Here is a 24,329-nt window from a genome sequence, read left to right as displayed (position 1 = left end):
ATGGTGAATTACATTAATTTATTTTTGGATGGTATATCAGCATTGATTTACCTTGAGTAAACCCCGATTCTTAGTGAATTATTATCCTTTTTATATGTTTCTGGATATGATTTGCTAATAGTCTGCTGAGAGCTTGTGGTCTATGTTCACGTGGAATGTTGGTCTGTAGTCTCCCTGTAATGTCTTTTTCTGTTTGTTTTTTTCACTTTGGTGTCAGGATAATGCTGGCCTCATGGTTAAGTTGCACAGTGTCCCCCCTTTTCTATTTTCTGGGGCGGTTTGTGTAGAACTCTACCACTTTGTCTACTAAACCCTTCCTCAAGTGTTTGGTAGAATTTGCCAGTGAAAACATCTAGATCTGGCATTTTCTTTGTCTGTGAATTCAACTTTCTTAAATATTGTCCCACAGTTCCCCAAACTGTTTTTTCCTCTGTGATATTGTTTATAAAGAAATAATTAAGTTAATTAATTATTTTTGGCTGCGCTGGGTCTTTATTGCTGCACGTGGGCTTTCTCTGGCTGCGGTGGGTCTTTGTTGCTGCACATGGGCTTTCTCTGGCTGCGGTGCAGCAGGCTTCTCCTTTGCAGGGGCATCTCTTGTTGCGGAACACGGGCCCTTGGGTTAGTTTCCCCGCTGCCTGTGAGATCTTCCGGGACCGGGGACTGAACTGGTATCCCCTGCATTGGCAGGTGAATTCTTAACCACTGGACCACCAGGGAAGCCCCATATTGTGGCTTTAGTTTGCATTTCTTAGAGTCACTTTTTTATTTCTCTATTTCTCTCATGTCGTATCCAATCTGTCAGTAAATTCTGTCACCTCTATCTTCATAGTATGTCCAACATCCAAGTACTTTCACCTCTTCTCTTCACACCCTGGTCCACGGCACCATAATTTTTCACCCATGTTATTAGCGCAGCTTTGTAACAAGGGTGTATGTGTCCGTGGGGCTCGCTGAGTGTGTCTCTGCGCCCTGAGCTCTATCTTCCCCATGGTATTCACAGTGACGCTCTTCAAATGAAGTCAGATCACATCACTCCTCTTCTCAAAAGCCTCCAATGGCTTCCCATCTCACTCAGCATAAAAAAAAAAAAAAAAAAATCAAAGTAGTTATAATTGGCCTCCAAAGCCCTTCGTGATCCTGCTTCTTGTTTTCTCCTTGGCAATACCCCCCGCTCCCCAGATAAACACACTTCCTTATTGCTCAAATAAATGAAACTTAGCCCTCAGGACTTCGGCAGTTGCTCTGTCTACTCAGATTAGATTGTTGCTCCCACAGCCTTGTGATGGTTCATTCTGTCTCTTCCTTCCTTCAGATCTCAGCTCAACAGTCAGATTTGAGAGGTCTGTCCTGACTGTGCTATACAAAACAGCAACTCATCACCCCTGGTGTTCCTTATCCCTTTATTACATCCCTCACCGCCTTTCCTGTTTCTTTTATAAATTAATTTTTCTTGGAGTAAAGTTGCTTTATAATGTTGTGTTACTTTCTACTGCACAGCAAAGTGAATTAGCCATACGCGTATGTAAATCCCATCCCTTTTGGACTTCCTCTCGTTTAGGTCAACACAGTGAGTTAAGTACAGTTCCCTGAGCTACACAATATGTTCTCATTAGTTATCTATTTTGTATACAATATCAGTAGTGTATATATGTCAACCCCAATCTCCCAAGTCCTCCTACCAGCCCCCTTTCCCCACTTAGCATCCATATATTTGTTCTCTGCATCTATGTTCTTTTACTTTTCTACCTAGCAGTCGACAGTAAGTTCTACAGGACAGGGACTTGGTTTTGTTCTCTGTTACAGTCCCAGCTCCTCAAATAGAGTCTAAAACATAGTAGGCACACAATGTCTTTTTGGAATAAATTCATATAAATTGACAAGTTGTGGTAAGTTCAGAAAAATAATACCAGTATACTAAAAAGCTACGTCACGTAAGAAACCCTTGAGGGAACCAGAGATGTTTAACTTAGAGAAGATTTGGGGGAATAGGATCACTGTCTTTGAAGCTATGCAGGGCTATCACCTGTGGTTTTGGAGATCAGAATTTAGACCTGACCCATTTGAATACTTTTAGTGACAGAGCGCTCCCTACTTTGTGAGGCTGCCAGTTCTGTCATTGGAGTGCTCTGCTAGAAAGTTATACTGAAGTAACATTTATTTCTCTGTGACTTCCTCTTATTCATTAATCTGTTCTCTGCGTTAGTTGCTCAGTCATGTTCAACTCTTGGCGATGCTATGGACTAGAGACTGCCAGGCTCCTCTGTCCATGGAACTCTCCAGGCAAGAATACTGGAGTGAATTGTCATTTCCTTTTCCAGGGGAGCATCCCGATCCAGGGATCGAACCTCAGTCTCCTTCATTGCAAGCAGATTCTTTACCATCTGAGCTACCAGGGAAGTTCTCAAATCTGTTCTCTGGAGCTCCACAGATCAAATATCCTTCCCTCTTCACCTGTTACTGGATGGAATGAGATATCAAGGGAGGGAATTCCTGGAAGTCCAGTGGTTAGGACTGCAAGGTCTCACTGCTAAGAGCCCTGGTTCAATTCCTGATTGGAGAAAGAAAGAAAGAGAGAGAGAGAGACCAATGGGTATACCTCAGGAAATTAAAAAAAATGAAAGGAAAAAAGTGACATGATTTCTGTTTCGTAGAAAGGAAACCTTGCTAAGTTGTTCAGTTGTGCCTGACTCTTTGCAAACCCATGGACTGTAGCCCACCAGGCTCCTCTGTCCATGGGATTCTCCAGGCAAGAATAATGGAGTGGGTTGCCATGCCCTCCTCCAGGGGATCTTCCCAACCCAGGAATAGAACCCACGTCTCTTATGTCTCTTGCACTGGCAGGCGGGTTCTTTACCACTAGCACCACCTGGGAATACATACACACACAGAATTGTTGCTGGTTTATTTTGTTGGAAAGGGCTTCTGAGAGGAAAGAGAAGGAAGGGAGATGAGTTGATGGCTCGGGAGTGGAATCTTGGGGGAAAGGACAGAAATATCTACAGGAGAATTTGATTAAGTGTCTGCTGATGGCATGATGATCATTTTTACCAGGCTCTCCATTAAGTAATCAGTAAAATATCCTTGCACTGTAGAATTGAATCTATTTGAGGAGGGAATATACAAAAATCTTGAGTCTGGTGAGTGTGGAGTGAGGCTGAGGCTGCTCAGAAGAGGGCTGTCACATGTAGGTCCACATACGCCAGTCCTTCAGCTGTATGAGGGGATATCAGAGGAAGTAGAGTTTTGGATTCTGCACACTGCAAGTGAGAATAATAACATCTGCCAGGAAATGAGAATAATAACATCCAACAGGAAATGAGGATAATACCTGCCCTTCTTTCCTAATAAACTTGGTTGGCAGATCAACAAAAATTTTAAAGAGATAATGGAATAAAAATGTTTCTGTAATGATAAAACTGTATACAAAAGGGATTATTATTACTATTAACTAAGGAGAAGACTGGATGACATAACTTCATTTCTCAAAAAATGTCAATTTATTCATTCATCTAGCCATTTGTTGTCTTTCTTCTAAATTCCTGGCACTGTTCTAGTTACTAAGGCTACAAGGATGAACAAGCGTGTTTGAATTCCCTTGAGGAGGAACTAATTAACTACTGCCTGTAGAATTAAATATAACTTCTTAGCATGGCATTCTTTCCTTCTTTCTTTTTTTTTTTTTTTCCTTCTTTCTTTTTTAAATTGGCTTTGCTGCCTAGGTTTGACAAGGGATCGAACCCAAGTCCCCTGCAGTGAAAGCACAGATTTTAAACCAATGGGCCACCACGGAATGTCCCCAGCATGGAGCTCTTAATCTGGTACTCAAATGATCCATTTTATGTCCCAAGACATTTACACAGACTATATTTAGAGCAGCCAGATCAGACCATTTATTATTTTCCAAACATATGGTGCTACTTCACCCTGTTTGCCTTTATGCTATCATATCCATCCAAAATCCACTCATTATTCATTTATCAAACAATCATGTATTGGACTGCTGTCTCAGAGGCCTCTTAGGCTTTCTTCATTTTCTTTTTTCATTCTTTTTTCTTTGTTTTGTTCTGTGGCACTGATTTCCACCATTCTATCTTCCAGGTTACTTATCTGTTCTTGGAAGTGAAAGTGAAAGTGAAAGTTGCTCAGTCATGTCCAACTCTTTGTAACCCCATGGTCTGTACAGGTCCATGGAATTCTCCAGGCCAGAATACTGGAGTGGGTAGCTGTTCCCTTCTCCAGGGGATCTTCCCAACCCAGAGATCAAACCCAGGTCTTCCACATTGCAGGCGGATTCTTTACCAGCTGAGCCACAAGGGAAGCCCAAATCTGTTCTTATGCCTCAGCTATCCTGCTATTGATTCCTTCTAGTGCATTGTTCATCTCTGTTTGTTCTTTAGTTCTTTTAGGTCTTTGGTAAATATTTCTTGCATCTTCTTCATTATTTTCCCAAGATCCTGGATCATCTTTACTAGCATTATTCTGAATTATTTTTCTGGAAGTTTGCATATCTCCACTTGGTTCAAGATGGTGGCATAGAAGGACGTGTTCTCATCTCCTCCTGGGAGAGCACCAAAATTGCAACTAGCTGCTGAACAATCATTGATAGGAGGACACTGGAACCCACCAAAAAAAGATACCCCATGTCCAAAGACAAAGAAGAAGCCGCAATGGGGTGGTAGGGGGAGAACAATCATAATAGAATAAAATCCCATACACTCCAGGTGAGCTACCCACAAACAGGAGAACAATAACATCAAAGACATTCTTCCACTGTTGAGAAGGTTCTGAGCCCCATGTCAACCTTTCCATCCTGGGGATCCAGCAAAGGGACTGGGAATCCCCAGGGAATCTGACTTTGAAGGCCAGCAGGATTTGATTACAGGACTTCCACAGGACTGGGGGAAAGAGACTCCAGTCTTGGAGGGCTCAAATAAAATCTTGCGTGTACCAAGACTCAAGGGAAAGGAGCACTGATCATAGAGGAGGCTGAACCAGACCTGCCTGCTGGCTTGATTAGGCCCCATTTGTTTATTTTTACTTTTATTTCTATTGCCTTGGGAGACTGACCTAAGAAAACATTGCTACAATTTATGGCAGAGAATGTTTTGCCTATGTCCTCTTACAGAAGTTTAATGGTGTCTTTTCTTATATTTAAGTCTTTAAACCATTTCGAGTTTATTTTTGTGTATGGCATGAGGAAGTATTCTAACCTCAATTATTTACATGTGGCAGTCCAGCTTTTCCAACACCACTTACTGAAGAATTTGTCTTTTCCCTATTGGATAGACTTGCCTCCTTTGTTGACCATAGGTGAGTAGCTTTATTTCTGGGTTCTCTATTCTGTTCCATTTATCCATAAAACCATACATATTGACCTAAATTAAAATGAGGGAGAAGACTGTAAGCCAAGCTACCCAGAGGAGGCTTTGAGAATTTATGAGGGTGTTACTTGTTTAAGTTTATTCCAGATTTGTTTACTTATTTACTTAAACTCAAATTGGGCCTTCAATAGGCTGGCTACTGATGGGTAGGCCTAAGCCAAACATTCTGTGGTTGTTCCAGGAAGAAGAATGGGACTTCTAGAACTCTTACAGTTCCCAAATGCCAGCTGTCTGGACTTAGGAACTTAAAATTCTGGTTATCAGAGCTGGAAAGTAACTCAGAAATTTAAGTTCCCTTTTCGCAGAGTGTGACTTAGCTAAGGTCACATAGCTATGAACAAATATTCACATGTATAAGCATAGGCAACAAACCTTCTATTAACTCTTTACTGTGTAGAACTTTCTAGAAATGAGAATCATATCATCTCCCTAGAAGGTCAGAGTTACTCATCCCACTGTTTTTCTGATGCTTTACCGCTCCTTCTTCAGGATGTGAACAAGAAATTTCATAAAAAGCCTGCAAGTAATCCCATTACCTCTACAACTTATGATTCCTGCCACCTCTCACAGCATGGCAAAGGAGCATTAACTCAGGATCAAAAGTCAGAAGTCCTAAGTTCTAGCGTCAGTTTTCATACCAGATAACTGTGGAACCTCGGATAGGCTGCTTAGTCTGTCCCAGCTTCAGTTTTTCCATCAGGTCAAGAGTATATGACCTGATGAGAGTATATGGTGTAGGAATGCAAGAGATTTCAGTGCATTAATTTTGTATCTTGGAACTTTACCAAATTCACTGATTAGCACTGCCCTTTCTGGTGGCATCTTTAGGATTTTCTATGTGTAGTATCATGCCACTTGCAAATAGTGATTGCTTTATTTCTTTTCCAGTTTGGATTCCTTTTATTTCTTTATTGTCTCTGATTGCTGTGACCAGGAATTCCAAAACTGTGTTGAATAACTGTGGCAAGAGTGGACATTCTTGTCTTGTTTCTGATCTTAGAGGAAATACTTTCAGTTTTTCACCATTGAAAATTATATTTTCTGTGTATTTTCAATATATGGCCTTTATTATGTTGAGGTAGGATCCCCCTATGCCCACTTTCTGGAGACTTTTTATCATAAATGGTGTTGAATTTTGTCAAAAGCTTTTTCTGCATCTATTGAGATGACTGTATGGTTTTTATTCTTCAATTTGTTAACATGGTGTATCATATTGATTGATTTGCATATACTGAAGAGTCCTTGTATCCTTGGGATAAATCCCACTTGATCATGGTGTGTGATCTTTTTAATGTATTGTTAGATTCTGGTTGCTATTATACTGTTGAGGATTTTTGCTTCTATGTTCATCAATGATACTGGTGTATAATTTTCTCTTTTTTTGTGATATCATTATCTGGTTTTGGTATCATTATCTGGTTTTGGATAATGGTGATATCACCATTATCTGGTGATGGTGACCTTGTAAAATCAGCTTGGGAGTTTTCTTCTGTAGTTTTTTGGAAGATTTTGAGAAGTATGGGTGTTAGTTCTTCTCTAAATGTTTGATAGAATTTGCCTATGAAGCCATTTGGTCCTGGACTTTTGTTTGTTGAAAGATTTTTAATCACAGTCTCAATTTCATTACTTGTGATTGGTCTGTCCATATTTTCCATTTCTTTGTGATTCAGTCCTAGAAGCTTATACCTTTCTAAGAATTTGTCAGTTTCTTCCAGCTTATCCATTTTATTGACATGTAGTTGCTTGCAGTAGCCTCTTATGACCCTTTGTATTTCTGTGGTGTCAGTTGTAATTTCATTTCTGATTTTATTGATTTGAGTCCTCTCTCTTTTTTTCTTGATGAATCTGGCTAAAAGTTTGTCTATTTTGTTTATCTTCTCATAGAACCAGGTTTTAGTTTCACTGATCTTTGCTACTTTGTTTCTGTTTCATTTATTTCTGCTCTGATTTTTATGATTTATTTCCTTCTACTAATTTCATTTTGATACACTAGCAATAAAAAACCAGAAAAAGAAATTAAACTGTAAGATACTGATGAAAGAAGCCAAAGATGATGCAGATTAAGAGATGTTTACTATGTTGGTCGATTGGAAGAATCAATATTGTAAAAATGGCTATACTACCCAAAGCAACCTGGAAATTCAATGCCATCCCTTTCAAATTGCCAATGATATTTTTCAGAAAATTAGAACAAAAAAACTTAAAATTTGTACGGAAACACAAAAGACCCTGAATAGCCAAAGCAATCTTGAGAAAGAAAAACCGATCTGGAGGAATCAGGCTCCCTTACTTCAGACAATACTAAAAAGCTACAGTAATCAAGACGGTATGATACTGGCACAAAAACAAAAATATAGTTCAATGGAATGGGACAGAAAGCTCAGAGATAAATCCACACACCTATGATCACTTAATCTATGACAAAGCAGACAAGAATATATAATGGAGAAAAGACAGTCCCTTCAACAAGCAGTTCTGGGAAGACGGGACAACTATATGTAAAGAATGAAATTAGAATACTCCCTAACATCATAAGAAAAACTCAAAATGGGTTAAAGACTTAAATGTAAGACTGGACACTATAAAAACTTCCAGAGGAAAACATCGGCAGAACACTCTGACATAAATTGCAGCAAGATCTTTTTTGACCCACCTCCTAGAGCAATGAAAGCAAAAACAAAACTAAATAAATGGGATCTAATTAAACTTCAAAGCTTTTGTATAGCAAAATAAACCATAAACAAGATGAAAAGACAACTCTCAGAATAGGAGAATGTATTTGCAAACATAGCAACCGACAAGGGATTAATCTCCAAAATATACAAATAGCTCATGCAGCTCAATGCCAAAAATAACAAGCAACTAAGTCAAAAAACAGGCTGAAGGGACTTCCCTGGTGGTCCAGTGGCTAAGACTTCGAGCTCCCAATGCAGGGGGCTCAGGTTCAATCCATGATCAGGAAACTACATCCCACATGCCACAACTAAAGATCCCACAACTAAGACCTGGAACAGTCAAATAAATAAATAAATATATTTTTAAAAAATGGGCTGAAGACCTAAACAGACATTTCTCCAAAACACTTACAGATAGAAAGAGGCCTATACTTCTGTTTTTGTGCCAGTACCATGCTATCTTTACTGCAGAAACTCAGTCCCATATTCAGGCTGCATTTCTACTTCTAGTTCTCTTGCTATTTCCACACCATCTGCAGTTGCTTTCTCTGCTGAAGTCTTGAACTTTTCAAAGTCACCCAGGAGGGTTGGAATCAACTTCTTCCAAATTTCTGTTAATGTTGCTATTTGACCCCTTAATATACATGTATTTTTTTCAAATGTGCCACATGGCATGTGGAATCTTAGTTTCCAAACCAGGGATTGACCCCCACCCCCTGTACTGGAAGTGCAGATTCTTAACCACTGGACTGCCAGAAAAGTCCAGCCTTGTCTTAAATGTCTTTAATGGCATCTAGATTGGTGACTCCTTTCTAGAAGGTTATTAATTGACTTAGCCCAGATCCATCAGAGAAATCACTACTATGGCAGCTATAGGCTTACGGAAAGTATTTCTTAAATAAAGAAAGTGAAGTTGAAATGACTCCTTGATCCATGGACTACAGAATGGATGTTATGTCAGCAGGCATGAAAATAACATTAACCTCATTGTCTATCTTCATCGGAGCTCTTGGGTGACCAGTTGCAATAATGAGCAGTAATATTCTAAAAAGAATCTTTTTTTAACCTTTATTCCAGAGAAGTGGGTCTCAACAGTGAGCTTAAAATATTCAGTAAGCTCTGTTGTAAACAGATGTGCTGTCATCCAAGCTTTATTGTTCCATTTATAGAGCACAGGCAAAGTAGATTTAGCATAGTCTTAAGGGCCCTAGGATTTTCGGGATAGTAAATGACCATTGGCTTCAACTTAAAGTTACCAGGTGCATTAACCCCTAACAAAAGAGTTAGCCTGCCTTTTGAATCTTTAAAGCCAGCTATTGACTTCTCTTCTCTAGCTATGAAAATCCTAGATGGCATCTTCCAATAAAAGGGTGTTTCATTTACATGGAAAATCTGTTGTTTAGTGTGTGCTGCTTTGTCTATGTCTACGGAATTCACCAGGCAGGAATACTGGAGTGGGTTGCCATTTCCTACTCCAGGGGATCTTCCTGACCCAGGGATCGAACTAGTGTCTCTTGTGTCTTCTGCATTGACAGGCAGATTCTTTACCTCTAGTGCCACCAGGGAAACCCACTTGTTTAGTGTGACTGCCTTCATTACTTATCTTCACTAGATCTTCTGGGTAATTTGCTGTAACTTCTACATCAGCCCTGAATATTCATTGGAAGGACTGATGCTGAAGCTGAAGCTCTACTACTTTGGTCACCTGAAGTGGAGAGCTGACTCAGAAAAGACCCTGGTGCTGGGAAAGATTGAAGGCAGAAGGAGAAGGGGATGACAGAGCTCCGGTAGATGGTGAAGGACAGGGAAGCCTGGCATGTTGTGGTCCATGGAGTCACAAAGAGCTACTGAACAACAACTACATCAGTGTTTTTGCTTTACCTTGCACTTTTATGTTGCAGGGATGGCTTCTATCCTCAGCCTCATGAACTAACATTTGCTAGCTTCAAACTTTTCTTCTGTAGCTTCCTCACCTCTCTTAGGCTTCATAGAATTGAAGAGTGAAAGTGAAAGTGAAATTTGCTCAAGTGTGTCCGACTCTTTGCGACCCCATTGACCCCATGGAATTCTCCAGGCCAGAATACTTGAGTGGGTAGTCTTTCCCTTCTCCAGGGGATCTTTCCAACCCAGGGGTCAAACCCAGGTCTCCCTATTGCAGGCAGATTCTTTACCAGCTGAACCACCAGGGAAGTGAGTTAGGGCCTTATTCTAGATGAAACTTTGACATAAGGGAATGTTGTGGCTGCTTTGATCCTCTCTCCAGACCAACCTTTCTCCATATCAACAATAAGGCTGTTTCACTTTCTTATCATTCATGAGCTACTGAAGTAGCATTTTTAATTTCCTTTAAGAACTTTTCCTTTGTAATCACAACTTAGTTAACTTTTTGGTACAAGAGGTCTAGCTTTCAGCCTATTTTGGCTTTCAATATGCCTTTCTCACTAACTTTAATAATGTCTAACTTTTGATTTAATGTGATGTACAACTTTTCCTTTCATGTAACACTTAGAAGCCATTGTAGGATTATTATTGGCCTAATTTCAATACTGTTGTGTCTCAGGGAATAGAAAGGCCCAAGGAAAGGGAGTGAGACAGAGGAACCTGGAGTTGGCGGAGCAGTCAGAACACACACACGTTTAATAAGTTTGCCATCTTACGTAAGCAGAGTTCATGGAGCCCCCAAACAGTTTACAACAGTAACATCAAAGATCAGTGATCACAGATCACCACAACAGAGATAATAATGATGAAAAAGTTAAATATTGTGAGAATTAACAAAAATGTGACACAAAGAGAGGAGGTAAGCAAATGCTGTTGGAAAAATGCCTCTGGTAGACGTACTCAAGGCAGGGTTGCCACAAACCTTCAGTTTGTAAAAAACTGTAATATGTAAAATATCTAGTGGGAAGTTGCTGTATAAAACAACTCCCAGTCTGGTGCTCTGTGATGACCTAGAGGGGTGGGGTGGGGGATGGGAGAGATGCTCAAGAGGGAAGGGATATATGTATCCTTATGGTCGATTCATGTTGCTCTACAGCAATTATACTCCAATTAAAAAAAAAAAAGAATACCAAAAGAAAAAAAAAAAGGAACACAGACCTACAACCCTGCAACATCTGTGAGGTGCAATAAAGCAAAACACAATAAAACAAGGTACACCTGCATTGAGATATAACTCACATACCATAAAATTCATCCATTTAAAGAATGCAATTCAGTGTTTTCTCTATCTTATGCAACTATCATCACAGTCTAAGTTTAGAATATTTTCATTACCCCAGAAAGTAACCCTGTATCCTTTAGCAGTCACTTTCTCTCAACAGCTCCTCCTCCCAACACTAAGCACCACCAATATATTTTCTATATCTATGGATTTCCTATTCTGGACATTTCAGGTAAATGGAATCATGCAAGATGTGTTTCTTTGTAACTGGCTTCTTCTTTCATTTATCATAATGTTTTCAAGGCTTATCCATGTTGTAGCACGTATCAGTACTTCATTCATGCTTATGGCTATACAATATTCTGTTGTAGAAACACACCAGATTTTGTTGATCCATTCATCAACTGATAGATATTTGGATTGTTCCCACCCTTTGGCTGTTGTGAACAATACTGCTATGAACATTTACACAGAAGCATTCGTGTAGACATATTTTCAATTCTCTTGAGTACATACCAGGACTGGAATTGCTGAGTCAATTGAAAAGTACGTTTAACTCTTTGGGAACTGTCAAATGTTTTCCAAAGTATGTGTACCATTTTATATTTCCAACAGCAATGTCTGAGGGTTCCACTTTCTCTACATCCTCACCAATACTGATTTATTGTCTGTCATTAAATTTTAGCCATTCTTGATGGTGTGAAATGGGATCTCAGTATAGCCTCAATTTGCATTTCTTAATGACTAATAATGTTGAACATCTTTTCATGTGCTTTTGACCACTGGCATATATTCTTTAAGAAATGCCTATTCAAATTTTTTGCCTATTTTTATGTTGGATTATCTTTTTATTGTTGTGTTGTAAGAGCTCTTTATATATTCTCAATATTAGATCCTTATTAGATATACAATTTACAAATATGTTCTTCTATTCTGTGGGATATGTTTTCATTTTATTGATACTGTGTTGTGAAACACCAAAGTATTTTATTTTGATGAAGTGCAATTTATCTATTTTCTTCCTTTGTTGCTTGTATGTTTTGTATTATATCTAAGAAATCACCGCCCAATCTTAGGCCAATATTTACACTTATGTTTTCTTCTAAGAGTTTCATGGCTTATATTTAGCGCTTTGATCCATTTTGAGTTAATTTGTGTCTTAGTGTAAGGTTGGAATTCTGACTTCATTCTTTAGCATGTGGATATCCAGCCGTCCCAGCACCATTTGTTGAAAAAATTATTCTTTCTCCATTGAATTACTTTAGCAAATTGTAGAAAATCAATTGACCATGATATAAGGGTTTATTTCTGGAGTCTCAGTCCTTTTCCTTTGATCTATATGTCTGTTGTTATGCCAGTAAAACACTGTGTTGATCACTGTAGCTTTGTAGTAAGTTTTTAAATCAAGAAGTGTGAGCCCTCAACTTTTTTTTTCAATATACTTTTGTGAGCTATTTTGGATCTCTTGCACTTCCATGTGAATTTTACCAATTTCTACAGAAAAAAAAAAAAGACAGCTGAGATTTTAATAGAGACTGCATTGAATCTGTAGATTAGTTTGGAGACTATTGCTGCCTTAATATATTAAGTCTCTGATCAAGGAATACAGGCTGTTTTTCATTTATTTAGAACTTCTTTACTTTTTTCAATAAAGATTTTTACTTTTTGTTGTAAAGATCTTATGCTCTTTACATAAGAGCCTAAAATAAGAATAAAACAAGTATTTTATTCCTTTTCAGGCTATTATAAAGGGATTTTTCTTCTTAAATTAATTATTGGATGGTTTGTTGCTAGTGCATAGAATTACAATTTGTTTTTATATATTGATCTTGTATTCTGCAATGTTGCCAAACTTGTTTATTAGCTCTAATGGTTGTTTTTAGTAGATTCTTTAAGATTTTCCACATATAAAATCATGTCATTTCTGAATAGATATACTTTTATTTCTTCCTTTCCAATCTAGGTGCATTTTATCTTGTCTGATTTTACTCTTAACTGTAGAACCTCAAGTATTGATACAGTACTTTTTTTAAGGTAGAGCAGAAATTCTTGTTGTTTCTGATTTTAGGGAAAAAGTTAAGTATGATGTTAGCTATGGGCTTGTCTGTAGATAATGTTTATAAGGTTGAACAAGTTTCCTTCTGTTTCTAATTTGTTAAGTGTTTTTTTAATACAAGGTATTGGATTTTATCAAATGCTCTTTCTTCATCTCCTGAGATGACTGGTTGATTTTGTCTTTTACTTTATTGATATGGTGTATTACACAGACTGATTTTCATAAATTGAGCCATATATTTATCCCTGGGATAAATCTTACTTGATCATGGTATGTCATCCTTTTTATATTTTGTTGGATTCAATTTGTTAGTACTTTGTTAAGAATTTTTGTGTCTATATTAATTAGATAGCTGTAGTTGTCTTGTAATTCTCTACCTGGTTTTGATTTCAAAGTAACACTGGCTTCATAGACAGGATGACCTGGAAAGTGTTCCGTCTCCTATTTTTTGAAAGAGTTTATCAAGGATTAATGTTAGTTCTTCTTTAAATGTGGTAGAATTCACCAGTGAAGTAATCTGGGCCTGGGCTGGCATTTTTTGGTGGGAAGTTTAAAAATGACTAATTCAACATCTTTGCTTGTTATAAGGTCTATTTACATTTTTGATTTCTTCTTAGTCTGGGTCAGTCGTTTGTATTTTTTAGGAATTTGTCAGTTTCATCAATGTTATCTAATTTGTTGACATACAGTTGTTTGTACTATTCCTTACAATCATTTTAATTTCTGTGATAATATTTGTAATTTGATCTTCTCTTTTTTCTTGATAAGTCTAGCTAAAGTTTTGTCAAATTTGTTTATTTTTTCAAAGATCAACTTCTGTTTTATTTTTTAGTCTCTATTTCACTTCTCTGCTCTAAATCTTATTAATTCCATTCTTCTACTTGATTTAGGTTTAGGTTGTTCCTCTTTTTCTAGCTTCTTAGATGGAAGGTTAGGTGACTGATTTGAGCTATTCCTTCTTTTTTAATACAGGCACTTAAATCTATACATTTCCCTCATCTCTAACTAATCTAGTTACATCTCATAAGTTTTGAGATGTTTCACTCACCTCAAACTATTTTCTAGTTTACCTCACAAATTTTTTTGACCCATTTTAAATTTTAGGAATGTGTTGTTTATATACAAATCTGTGAATTTTCCAAATTTTCTTTTTATTGTTGATTTCTAATTTAATCCCACTTAATCCCAAAGAACATACTTTTAATGATTTGTTTTTAAATTATTGAGATTTGTTTCATGGTCTATCACATGATCTGTCCTTGAAAACGGTCCACATATACTTGAGAAGAATATATATTCTGCTGTTGTAAGATGGAGAATCCTATAGATGTGTATTAGGTCTAGTTGGTTTATATGGTTGTTCAAGTCTTCTGTGTCATTATTGATTTTCTGGCATTACTATAAATGGAGTACTGAAGCCTGCAACTATTATTGTTGGATAGGAATTTGCCAGGGAGAGAAAAGAACATGGCATGAAATGGCATGACCAGAAAAGTGGTGGGGAAAACAAGGGTGGCTTGAAGGGGATAGAAGGTAGGTTGAGAGAGGGGGAGGGTACTATAAACTGAATGTTTGTGTTTCCCCCTCCCAAATTCAGAAACCTATTCCTTATTGCGTGATATGTGGAGGTGGGGCATTTGGAAGGTGATTAGGTCATAAGGGTAGAACATTCATGAATGGGATAAGTACCCCTAGAAAAGAGACTCCAGAGAGCTCCCTCCCCAATTCTACCTTATGAGAACACTAAGATGGGCACCTGTGGACCAAGAAGTAAGCCCTCAGCAGACACTGAATATGCCAGCAGCTCAATCTTGAACTTCCTAGCTTTGAGAACTGTGAGAAATAAATGTTTTTTGTTTAAGCCACCCAGTCTGAACAGACTCAGACAGAGGGGTTGCAGATGAAGCTAGAGAAAAGATAGGTTGGTGCTGGTTCATGGAGAGTCCTGAATTCCAAACTAAGGAATTTAAATTTTATCCTATACACAACAGAAGAACTAAAGAATTCTGAACTGAAGACTGGCATGTTATAAAAAGCATTCTGATGGCAACCTTTTGAGGGGACTAAAAGAGAGTTAGATCTAATTCTAACAGAGTTGGTGAAAGTCTGAACTATAGCAGCTCCAGCATTGATGAAAGGGATGATGTAACATCTCAGAGCATTAGTACATCTGGCTCACACTCCAAGATTTCACTCTTTTCCAGACTGGTTTCTTCCCACCTTCTCCTTTCCCTTTTGCCTCCTAACTTGGGAGAAGGGTTCGTGTAGTCTTGATCTGGACAGTGTCCGTGCCAGGTCCTTAAGCTTAGGGTCGATGGGTCTCAGTCTATCTGCAGCCGAGGACTTCTCTGGTGGTCCAGTGGTTAAGACTCCATGCTCCCACCGCAAGGGGACAGGGGTTCTATCTCTGGTCAGGGAACTAAGATACCACATGCTGCAGGGTGTGTCCAAAATAAATAAATAAATACAATGCAGCTGCAAGGGGAAAGAAAACTTCAGCAGTTTTCTAACCAACAACATGTGATAATTTTCCAGGTTTTTTCTTACCACCTAGAGAACGCTCCGTCACCAGGCACTAGAGGTTCAGTACAACAAAACCCCAGCCTACTCTTGAGTCTCATTTTCCACTCTTCTATTCTCTAGTCCTACTGAGCTGGTTATCCTTCCTAACACCTACTCTGTTTTGTTTTTTTCCCTAACTCTAAGCCATTATTTAAGCTGCTCTATATTTTAAGCACAGTCAGATCTTACCCTCCATAAAACCCATCCCTTCACTCCACACATTCCTCTGGTGCTCTATTTTGGAAAGTGTTGAAAAAGCATAAATTCTAGAACATGAAGTCATGGGTTTGAATTCTGACTCTGCCACTTACTTAGCTTATGTTTACTTAGTTTACTTTTTATACTCTTCTAACTAAGCCTGTTTCCAATTTAAAATGAGGAGACTGCCTTTCTTAAGAGATCTTATGGAGTATTAAAGCATAAATGAAAGTTAAAGAACTTAAAAATTATAAAGTACTATGTAAATCACACCATAGCATCTTTATATGTTTCTTCCAGATATTAGGATATCACAACTTTTTTTTTTCTTTTTTGCACTGGGTCTTTGCTGTGGTGCTTGGGCTTTCTCTAGTTGAGGCGCATGGGCTCTAGAGCATGTGGGCTCACTAGTTGCAGTTCATGGGCCTACTTGCCCCATGGGAGGTGGGATATTAGTTCCCCAACCAGGGTTTGAACCCAAGTCCCCTGCATTGCAAGGCAGATTCTTAACCACTGGACCACCATGGAAGTCCCTTGTCTTGTATTATTTTTATTTGTGTATGTTTCATCTTGCCAAGTAAACAATGAGCTCCTCAAGAAGGATCATGTCTTAATCATTTAGTATCTTACAAAGTACATAGCATAAACCCTTGTATGTGGAAGTTGCTGATAAACATTTACTGAATGAGTGAATGCACTGATAAATAAATGAGTAAATACAGTAAGAGATATAGGAACATTTAGGGTTTTGTTTTGGTTTTCCAACATCTGAAAGCCTGTCGTCTGTGAAGATCTTAATGAGAGATAAGGTCCCACCTCCCACAAGAGAAACCAAGGATACTTAAAGTTTCCCTCCCATCACTCCCTTGTAACTATGGCAAAGGCAACATGATCCAGGCATGGCCATTTGAATGCTTCCACCAGGACTTTGAATCTTGAACAAGTAGTGTAAGACACAGGGTAGAATTTCTCTAAGATGGCATCATGCAGTGGTGATGAAAACGGTGACTCCAGCTGCGGTATCCTTAACTAGATCATTACAAAAATGAGGAAGAGTCTATCATCATGGTCTAGTCAGAAGACTGAGAAATTTTCTCAGTTTGGAAACAGACACAGAGAGAGTCAGTCACAGATTGGAACTTTGGGAAGCAGATGCCAAGACAGGATTTGAGGTGCAAGACGTTAACTAGGGTCAGGAAATAGGATTGAAAAGAGAAGAAATCAAACTATAATGTGGGTCTGACAAAGACCCAGCCAACCTGGTGGGGAGCTCTGGAGTGAATACAGCTCATCAGAAATACAGTGGTGTTTCACTGTATTTCAGTGACTTCCCTGGTGGTCCACTGGAACCTGCCTGCCAGGCAGGAAACGGGTTTGATCTCTGATCGGAGAAGATTCTGCATGCCCTGGAGCGAGTAAGCCCATGTGTCACAACCACTGAGCCTGCACTCTGGAGCCTGTGAATCGCAACTACTGAGCCTGAGTGCTGCAACTACTGAAGCCTGTGTGCCTAGAGCCTGTGCTCCACAACAAGAGAAGCCATCACAATGAGAAGCCTATACACTGCAATGAAGGGTAGCCCCCACCTGCCACAACTAGAGAGAACCCGAGCACAGCAACAAAGACCCAGCACAGCCATAAGCAAATAAATAAAATTTAAAAAGAAATACAGTGGGTCAGAATGGCTGAACTTTTATACTTTATACCCTGGCTTTGCTCAGTCACTGGGTGAGAACCATCCCAGGATGAGCATGACCTTGTGCAGGACTGTGTCCTGCAGTGAGACAGACGCTAAAGGAACGGAAGCCTTTAGAGGGGATCTGCTGATTAGACTCTCCATAGCTAACAGTACATCTTTCCTTGAAGGCAGAACTGGGTGTCACACCTGTTGTGCCTACTAGAGAAAAAGACGAATTATAACATCGTGAACAAAGCAATAGAGTGGAAAGGAGGGAGAGGATTCCACAGATACTGTATTTTGTAGGTGGGGATGAAGAGGGGGTAAACAAAGGTTAACACTGAGGTCTCTACATCGATATGATTTGACGGTAATGCTGTTTAACCTGAGTAAACAACAGATGGGAGAGAACAGGTTTGGAGAGGAAGATAAGGAATTTCATTTTGAACATGTTGACTCTAAAATGTCTGCAAAATATTAAGGTAGAGATGATTCAAAAAATCAAGGCAAATGGGGGTGGATGAGGAGCTCAGCAGCAAGTGCCAAATTTATTAAGTATACATATATTGTCTTATATGGTGGTGTGGTGGTGGTTTAGTTACTAAGTTGTGTCTGACTCTTGTGACCCCCATTGACTGTAACCCGCCAGGCTCCTCTGTCTATAGGATTTCCCAAGCAAGAAAACTGGAGTGGGTTGTCATTTCCTTCTTCAGGGGATCTTCCTGACCCAGGGATCGAACCCACTTCTGCACTGCAGGCAGTTTCTTTATTGCTGAGCCACCAGAAAGCCCATTTATCATATATATATAGACAGATAGATAGATAGATAGATACACACACACACATATAATTTAATACTCATAATGCCTCTATGAGGTAGGTATTGTTTTTATTATACCCTTTTTGTATATTTTATTATACCTTTTGTTTATGAAGTGAGGAAGTTAAGTGCCTGGCTCAAGGAGGCAAAACTTGAGTCTGTCTTACGACAAAGCACATGCTCTCAAAGACACCATGTCTCCCCACGAAAACCACCGTATGTAGACAGTATTTGAAGTCATGGAAGTTTTTTTTCTTTTTCTTTTTGAAGTCATGGAAGTTAATAGGTCACCGGAAATGGTACAGTTTAAGGAGGGACAAAAGGAGCCAAAAAAGGAATTTTAAAGAAGTCAACATTTCAAAGGTGAATTGAGGAAGCTGACACATGCAAAAGGACTGACTGAGTGGCCAGAACAGTTTTTAAAAGTGAGAAGTATGCTATCTCAGAAGTTAGGGTAAAAAGAAATTCCTAGTCCACAAAGTGAATTGTTGCAAATATCACAGAAGATGAAGGTTTCACATGTAGAGGTCATTGATGATTTAAGAGTAGTTTATAGACAAGTCAGATTGCAGTGGGCTGGATAGTGAGTGGGAGATGAGGAAGCAGAAGCAAGGGTATAGGTTAAGGACTTCCCTGGTTAGGGAACTAGATCCCACGTGCTGCAACTGAAGATCCCACATATTGTAGCTAAGACCTGGCACAGCCAAATAAATATTTTCTTAAAAAAGAAATTCTCTCTTTCTTAAAAAAAAAAAAAAAAAAAAAAAAGCGGGGGTAGGGGGTATAAGCTACTTTCCCCAAAGTTTTGCAAAGTAGAGGAAATAATAATGCTGTATACATAAGAAAGGAATTTTATTAGTTATTATTATCGATTACTTAATAACTCCTTGCTCCCACATTACTTGAATGTCACACTTCCATCATTTCTCTGGTTACCACTACCTCTATTGCACCAGTGTCTCTCCCCAAATCTAACATACCTGAAAGCACAGAATATTGGTTATTTGGGTTGTGGATGACTTGTTTTACTTGGTTGAGTGTTCTGAATGCCTCAGATTCTGTCTTTGAAAGATGGGTCATAGACCACCTCCGTTGCCCCAACTCCATTATCTGTTTTCCACAAATACAAATAAGCATTCACTTCCCAGACCAATTCAGCAAAATATGGGAGTTCTTTGGTTCTTGGCAAGCCTAGTACCCTGTCTACCTAGGCTCCTCCCCTTCCTTCCCCCAAACTCTTCGTGGGCAGATCTCAGAGAAGAATGAGCTGCCACTCTAAATCTTCTGGAATATAATGTCCCAGATGGAGAGTCTGCACAGTTCTGCAGTGAGCTGAATCAGTCTAGCCTTTTTCCAGCGAGGGCTGGAGATAATCAACACCGCCGCCGTCCACCTGTGCACAGGAAGATGCCTACAGCCACTCCAGTGACGATGAAACAGCCCACCAGGACGCCCAGGACCAGTGAAGTGTAGGAACGGCCTGTTTGGCTTCCTGCTGAACGTGGGAAGAGTTAGCTTGAAGAACATACCCCCAAACAAGTGAGTCCCTGGTTTGAGTCAAACCCCAAAGGATTTCTTCCCCAAAGGAAGCAGGGGAGGGGCTAGTTTACCAATTCACATATGTGTGTACTCAGTCCCAAATCGCCAGCCCTGGGCCTCCTGTTGCTCAAGATATCCATCTTTCAGTTCCACCCATTTACCTGGAACCCACCCAACACATAGGTCCCTCTCTGAGCCCATCATACCTTTCAAGTTGTTCACGGTCATGTGTTTCTGTATGTATTGCACACAGGTGTCCTGTAGAAATTCCCGCAGTTCGTACCGAGTACGATTGTACTTGTTGAGCTGCTCAACCGTGTAAGTGACCACTCTGGACGGTGCATGAGGTTCCGCCACCCATGAGGCTGTCTTTGGCTGGAAACTTACAAAGGAGCTCGCATTCACAGTCACTTCGAAGAAGACACGGGCTTCCGAGACCTCAGGAGGCAACTCGCAGCCCAGGAAGCAGCGAATGATCAGAGGAACTGTAGGTAGGGGATTCAGGATCAGGGGACAGTGTGGAAAAGGTGTCAGGTGTGAGGGGGAAACGGGAGTTCAGGGTGCAAGGTGGACCAGGGACAGGGACTCCCAACAGGGACTACCCCGAAGTCTTGCCCAGCAGGAAAAGGGCCTGACGGACAGTACAGTAGGTCAGCTAGGATACCGACTTTTCTCCAGCCTCAAGCACCCACCCAGCAATCAGCAAAGGCAACGCCGGGCGGGCACACCCATCCCAGAACTCGGCCCCGCCCCGTTCTTCCATAAGCCCGCCCCCTCGTTATGGCCCGCCCACGGGCCACGCCCCCACCTCAAGGGCCCGCCCCCGCCAGCCCCGCCCCCGTGTGCGTCACTCACAGGTCACGCCCCGCTCCTGGTGCACCACCTGCACCAGGCCCACGAACTCTTCCAGGTAGCGATTCAGGTGACTCTTCGTGAGTGCCCAGCTGTCGGGGTCCTGCAAGGGCTGCAGCTGTTCGATCGAGACGTTGTGGCCTGGGCCTTCCAGCACGTGCGTCAGGACGCCCCCCAGCGTCGCGTTGCCCCGGTGCCACACTTGAGAGGGGTTGCGGAAGTAGGAGACCTGGGTCATGTGGAGGTCCAACGGGCCTGGGGGCGGGAGTAAGAGCGTTGGGTCCCGGCCGGCGTGGGAGGGTCAGCGTGTAACTCGAGATAATAACCCCCCACCCAGAGGTCAGCCGCCCACCTCCTTGGTCCTTTATAAACATAAATTGCCCTCCCACCCTTCCACCCATTTGACGCTGTCAGTAACCCTGTCAGGAGGGCAGGACGGGGGTTATTATCTTTGTTTTACAGATGAGGAAACTGAGGCGAGACGTGCAGAAGCCACTTGCCCCAGGATAATCCAGACGAGTGGAAGAGCCACTCTGACCTCCTTTCAAGCTCTCACCCCTTCCTCCCCTCCACTGCCCCCCGCTCCGCCCCGTCATTTCCAGTTGGTTATTAAATCCTGGTGGCTCAGACACCTGCAATGAGGGAGACCTGGGTTCAGTCCCTGGGTCCGGAAGATCCCCTGGAGAAGGAAATGGCAACTCACTCCAGTATTCTTGCCTGAGAATTCCCATGGACAGAGGAGCCTGGCGGGCTACAGTCCATGGGGTCGCAAAGAATCGGACACGACTGAGGAACTAATATATTTTCACATGAAGACCCAATTTCATCTCCTGTTCTCTGCCTCTTCTGCCGCTGCCCTACTTCAGGCCTTAGTCGTTCTCATCTGGACTGGAGTAGTGATTTCCTGGTCCCCTCCACTCATCTTTTAGTCTCACCCCTTTTTATCTGACCTCCACCTGGCCCAGAAATAAGATTACATCCTTCTGCTTAAAATCTTCCAGGGACACACTCCTCTATCAACAGCAACAACAATAATAGCTATTAAGTGCTTATTATGACCTGGGCACTATACTTTACATGCACTATTATCTTATTTGTGCCTTCCTCCCATTAAGTTGATGTAGTAGCTACTATTATTAACCCCATCATATGGAAAAACAGACAAGTGGCATAGGAGAGTTAAGGTTAGCATGCAGGCTGTCTGAATCCAGCACTCTTAGCCACTCAACTACACTGTCTTCCCCTAAGCTATATGTCTATAGAATGAATCCAAAGTCTTTAGCCTGACATTCAAAGCTTCCCGAAGGCTGGTTCCCTCCCCCGGCCCCCCCACCCAGCTCTTTTGGTCTCTTCCCTATGCTTAGATAGTACATCAGTACTTGGAGTCCATCACGCTGCCTTTCTGCTGACATGTGAATAGCATGGCAGGGTTGCTGTGCTTCTTCGCGAACTTCTATTTATGCTTTAAGGCCCAGCTCTATTGCCGTCTTCTTGGAGAAGTTTTCCTATTGCTTCTCCTCTTTACCCTCTCATACACAATGGGTCAATTCCAGCGATCCCAGATTCTGCTTAACTGTCTTCAAACACACAGATTTCCATCCCTCTTGGCGCTGGAATCATGTCTGGTTATCTCTGCCTCCTACACCTGCCAAGGGCCTGGCATGGAATTGGTGCCCAGAGAATGTTTGAGGAGGAAATGAGTCCAGGATTGTAAATCTGTGTGGGGGGTGTGTCTCTGTCCATGTCTGCATCTGAGAAGTTGTGCTCTGTATCTATAGATGTGAATAAGTATGTCTGTGTGGGTCACCCCCAGACAAGGTTCTTACCTGCTTGGTTACCAGTCTCCTTTGTAAAATGGAGATAATAGCATTGCCCACCTTGTAAAGATTTTGTTGAGGTTAAATAAGTCAATACACATATTAAGTGTAGTGAGCATTCATTGAATACTGGTTATTTGCTGTCTCTCTGGGGCAGGGAGTGGGAGAGACTGAAGCTACCGGGACTGCAGGAGAGGAGAGAGGAGGTCCTTGTGCAATATAATGCAGGGCAGAAACTCCCCTTCTCTGCTTAAATGGAGCCACTGCGACAGCCTGATCCCCATTGAGTTTTCCCACTGACTACAGCTTGTCTCTCCCCTGAATTTCCCCTCACCATCGTCTCTAGTCTCCTCTTCTGCCTCACAGTTCTCAGATCTAGTCTCTCCCCAAACTCCCATCACTTCTCCCAGTGTCTCTCATTCCTTCCATCTCCCGTCTCATCTCTTTTCCCGTCTTCCCTAAACTCACCTCCATCCACCATCACCCTCAGACCTCTCCTTCTCCAGACTTCACCCACCCATCTCTCCCCTCTCCCCATGGCTAACTCTCTCACCCTTTCTACCAGCCCCTTTCCCATTTGTCCAGTCTTGTTTCCCCCTAGCCCCCCCATCTCCCCCTTCCCAGGAGCTGAACTGTAACTTCCTCACCTTGGCTTTGGGACACAAACCAGTCCCCAGGATCGCCTGCCCCCTGGAGGGATCCAGCTGGCAGCAGGCCCAGAACCTGGGGGATAAACTTTCCTCTGGTCTTGCCCGGGTACCCAGACAGGCTGAGAGTCACTGGAACCATCCCAGGACAGGACATGTGCCCTCGACTCACCATCTGAGGCTTCCTGGCTGCAGCGGGCCCATCCGGGCAGGAGCAGTAGTGGCAGCAGGGGCAGCAGTGTTGTCAACATTCTGTAGCTGAGGTTCTCAACCCCACCTGGGCTCTTGGCTCTGGCAGACTGGGGACTCCGGCTGGCTGCTGCCTAGGGGAAAAAGAAATGAGGACTGTCTGGGAGGGGAGGAGGCTGGACGGAGGTGGCTGGAAGGTGGCCAGGGCTTGGGAGGAGAAAGAGGGCGGCAGGCTTATAAAGTGTTATTCTTACCCTGTCTCATTTCCTACTAGGGGGCCGGCCTCCCTCTTCCCCTCCCTCCGCCCCGCCCGGCATCACACCCTCCTGCCCAGACCTGCCTTTTCCCTTTTCCCTGGGCCGCTTCCGAGGAACAGTCAGCGGAAAGGGGGGAGAAGGGCCAGAAAGAAGTCCTGCCCTCGCTGAGTCAGGGGGTGGGGCATCCACTTAGAGCAGATTTTAGGATGTTGAGATCAGCATGTTTCTGGTGGGGAAACTGAGGCCCAGAGAGATGTAAGGAATTACCCAAAGTGTATACATCATGGTGATGACAGAGCCAGGATTAGAATTCAGTTTTCCGATATATTGACTGCATTTTACCGGAATTTTAAATAAATAGTAATTATACAGTCAGGGATCTTGTTCTCAGAAATAGCCACAAAATGAAGATAAATCTGCTTCATACAGCATTGTTTGAAACAGGGGAGAATTATAAATAATCTACTTCTCAGTAGAGAACTGGTTCCTTGC

At 41.4% G+C, this 24,329-nt stretch overlaps 1 protein-coding gene across 3 annotated transcripts; it reads right to left on the bottom strand.

Moving 5' to 3' along the window:
- On the bottom strand, positions 1 to 23,961 carry PROCR (protein C receptor). 3 transcript variants are annotated; one of them, XM_065919771.1, is made up of 5 exons: positions 23,917 to 23,961; positions 23,564 to 23,710; positions 20,931 to 21,182; positions 20,282 to 20,560; positions 19,372 to 20,031 (listed from the first exon to the last, which is right to left on the bottom strand). In XM_065919771.1, exons 2-5 carry the CDS (start codon positions 23,640 to 23,642, stop codon positions 19,910 to 19,912), a joined length of 732 nt encoding a protein of 243 aa, XP_065775843.1. In that variant the 5' UTR covers positions 23,643 to 23,710; positions 23,917 to 23,961; the 3' UTR covers positions 19,372 to 19,909. The 3 variants fall into 3 exon arrangements, with proteins under 3 accessions (XP_065775845.1, XP_065775843.1, XP_065775844.1); XM_065919773.1 differs by lacking the exons at positions 19,372 to 20,031; positions 23,917 to 23,961 and adding an exon at positions 1 to 1,069 and having other exon boundaries at positions 23,564 to 23,815; XM_065919772.1 differs by lacking the exon at positions 23,917 to 23,961 and having other exon boundaries at positions 19,372 to 20,028; positions 23,564 to 23,815.
- Between the last annotated feature and the right edge of the window lie 368 nt (positions 23,962 to 24,329).

Source organism: Muntiacus reevesi, chromosome 2 (genome assembly GCF_963930625.1).
Source record: "Muntiacus reevesi chromosome 2, mMunRee1.1, whole genome shotgun sequence".
NCBI classification, from domain to species: Eukaryota; Metazoa; Chordata; class Mammalia; order Artiodactyla; family Cervidae; genus Muntiacus; species Muntiacus reevesi.
This window is presented reverse-complemented; position numbering and strand designations above follow the sequence as displayed.

Bases quoted from the DNA above. Each gene is read 5' to 3' on its own strand.
- PROCR (XM_065919771.1), bottom strand. From the start codon at position 23,642: ATGTTGACAACACTGCTGCCCCTGCTGCCACTACTGCTCCTGCCCGGA. The intron at 21,183-23,563 runs GTGAGTCGAGGG...TCCCGCCCCCAG, and splicing joins CAGCCAGGAAGCCTCAGATG to GCCCGTTGGACCTCCACATG. The intron at 20,032-20,281 runs GTATGATGGGCT...TCCCACGTTCAG, and splicing joins GACCGTGAACAACTTGAAAG to CAGGAAGCCAAACAGGCCGT.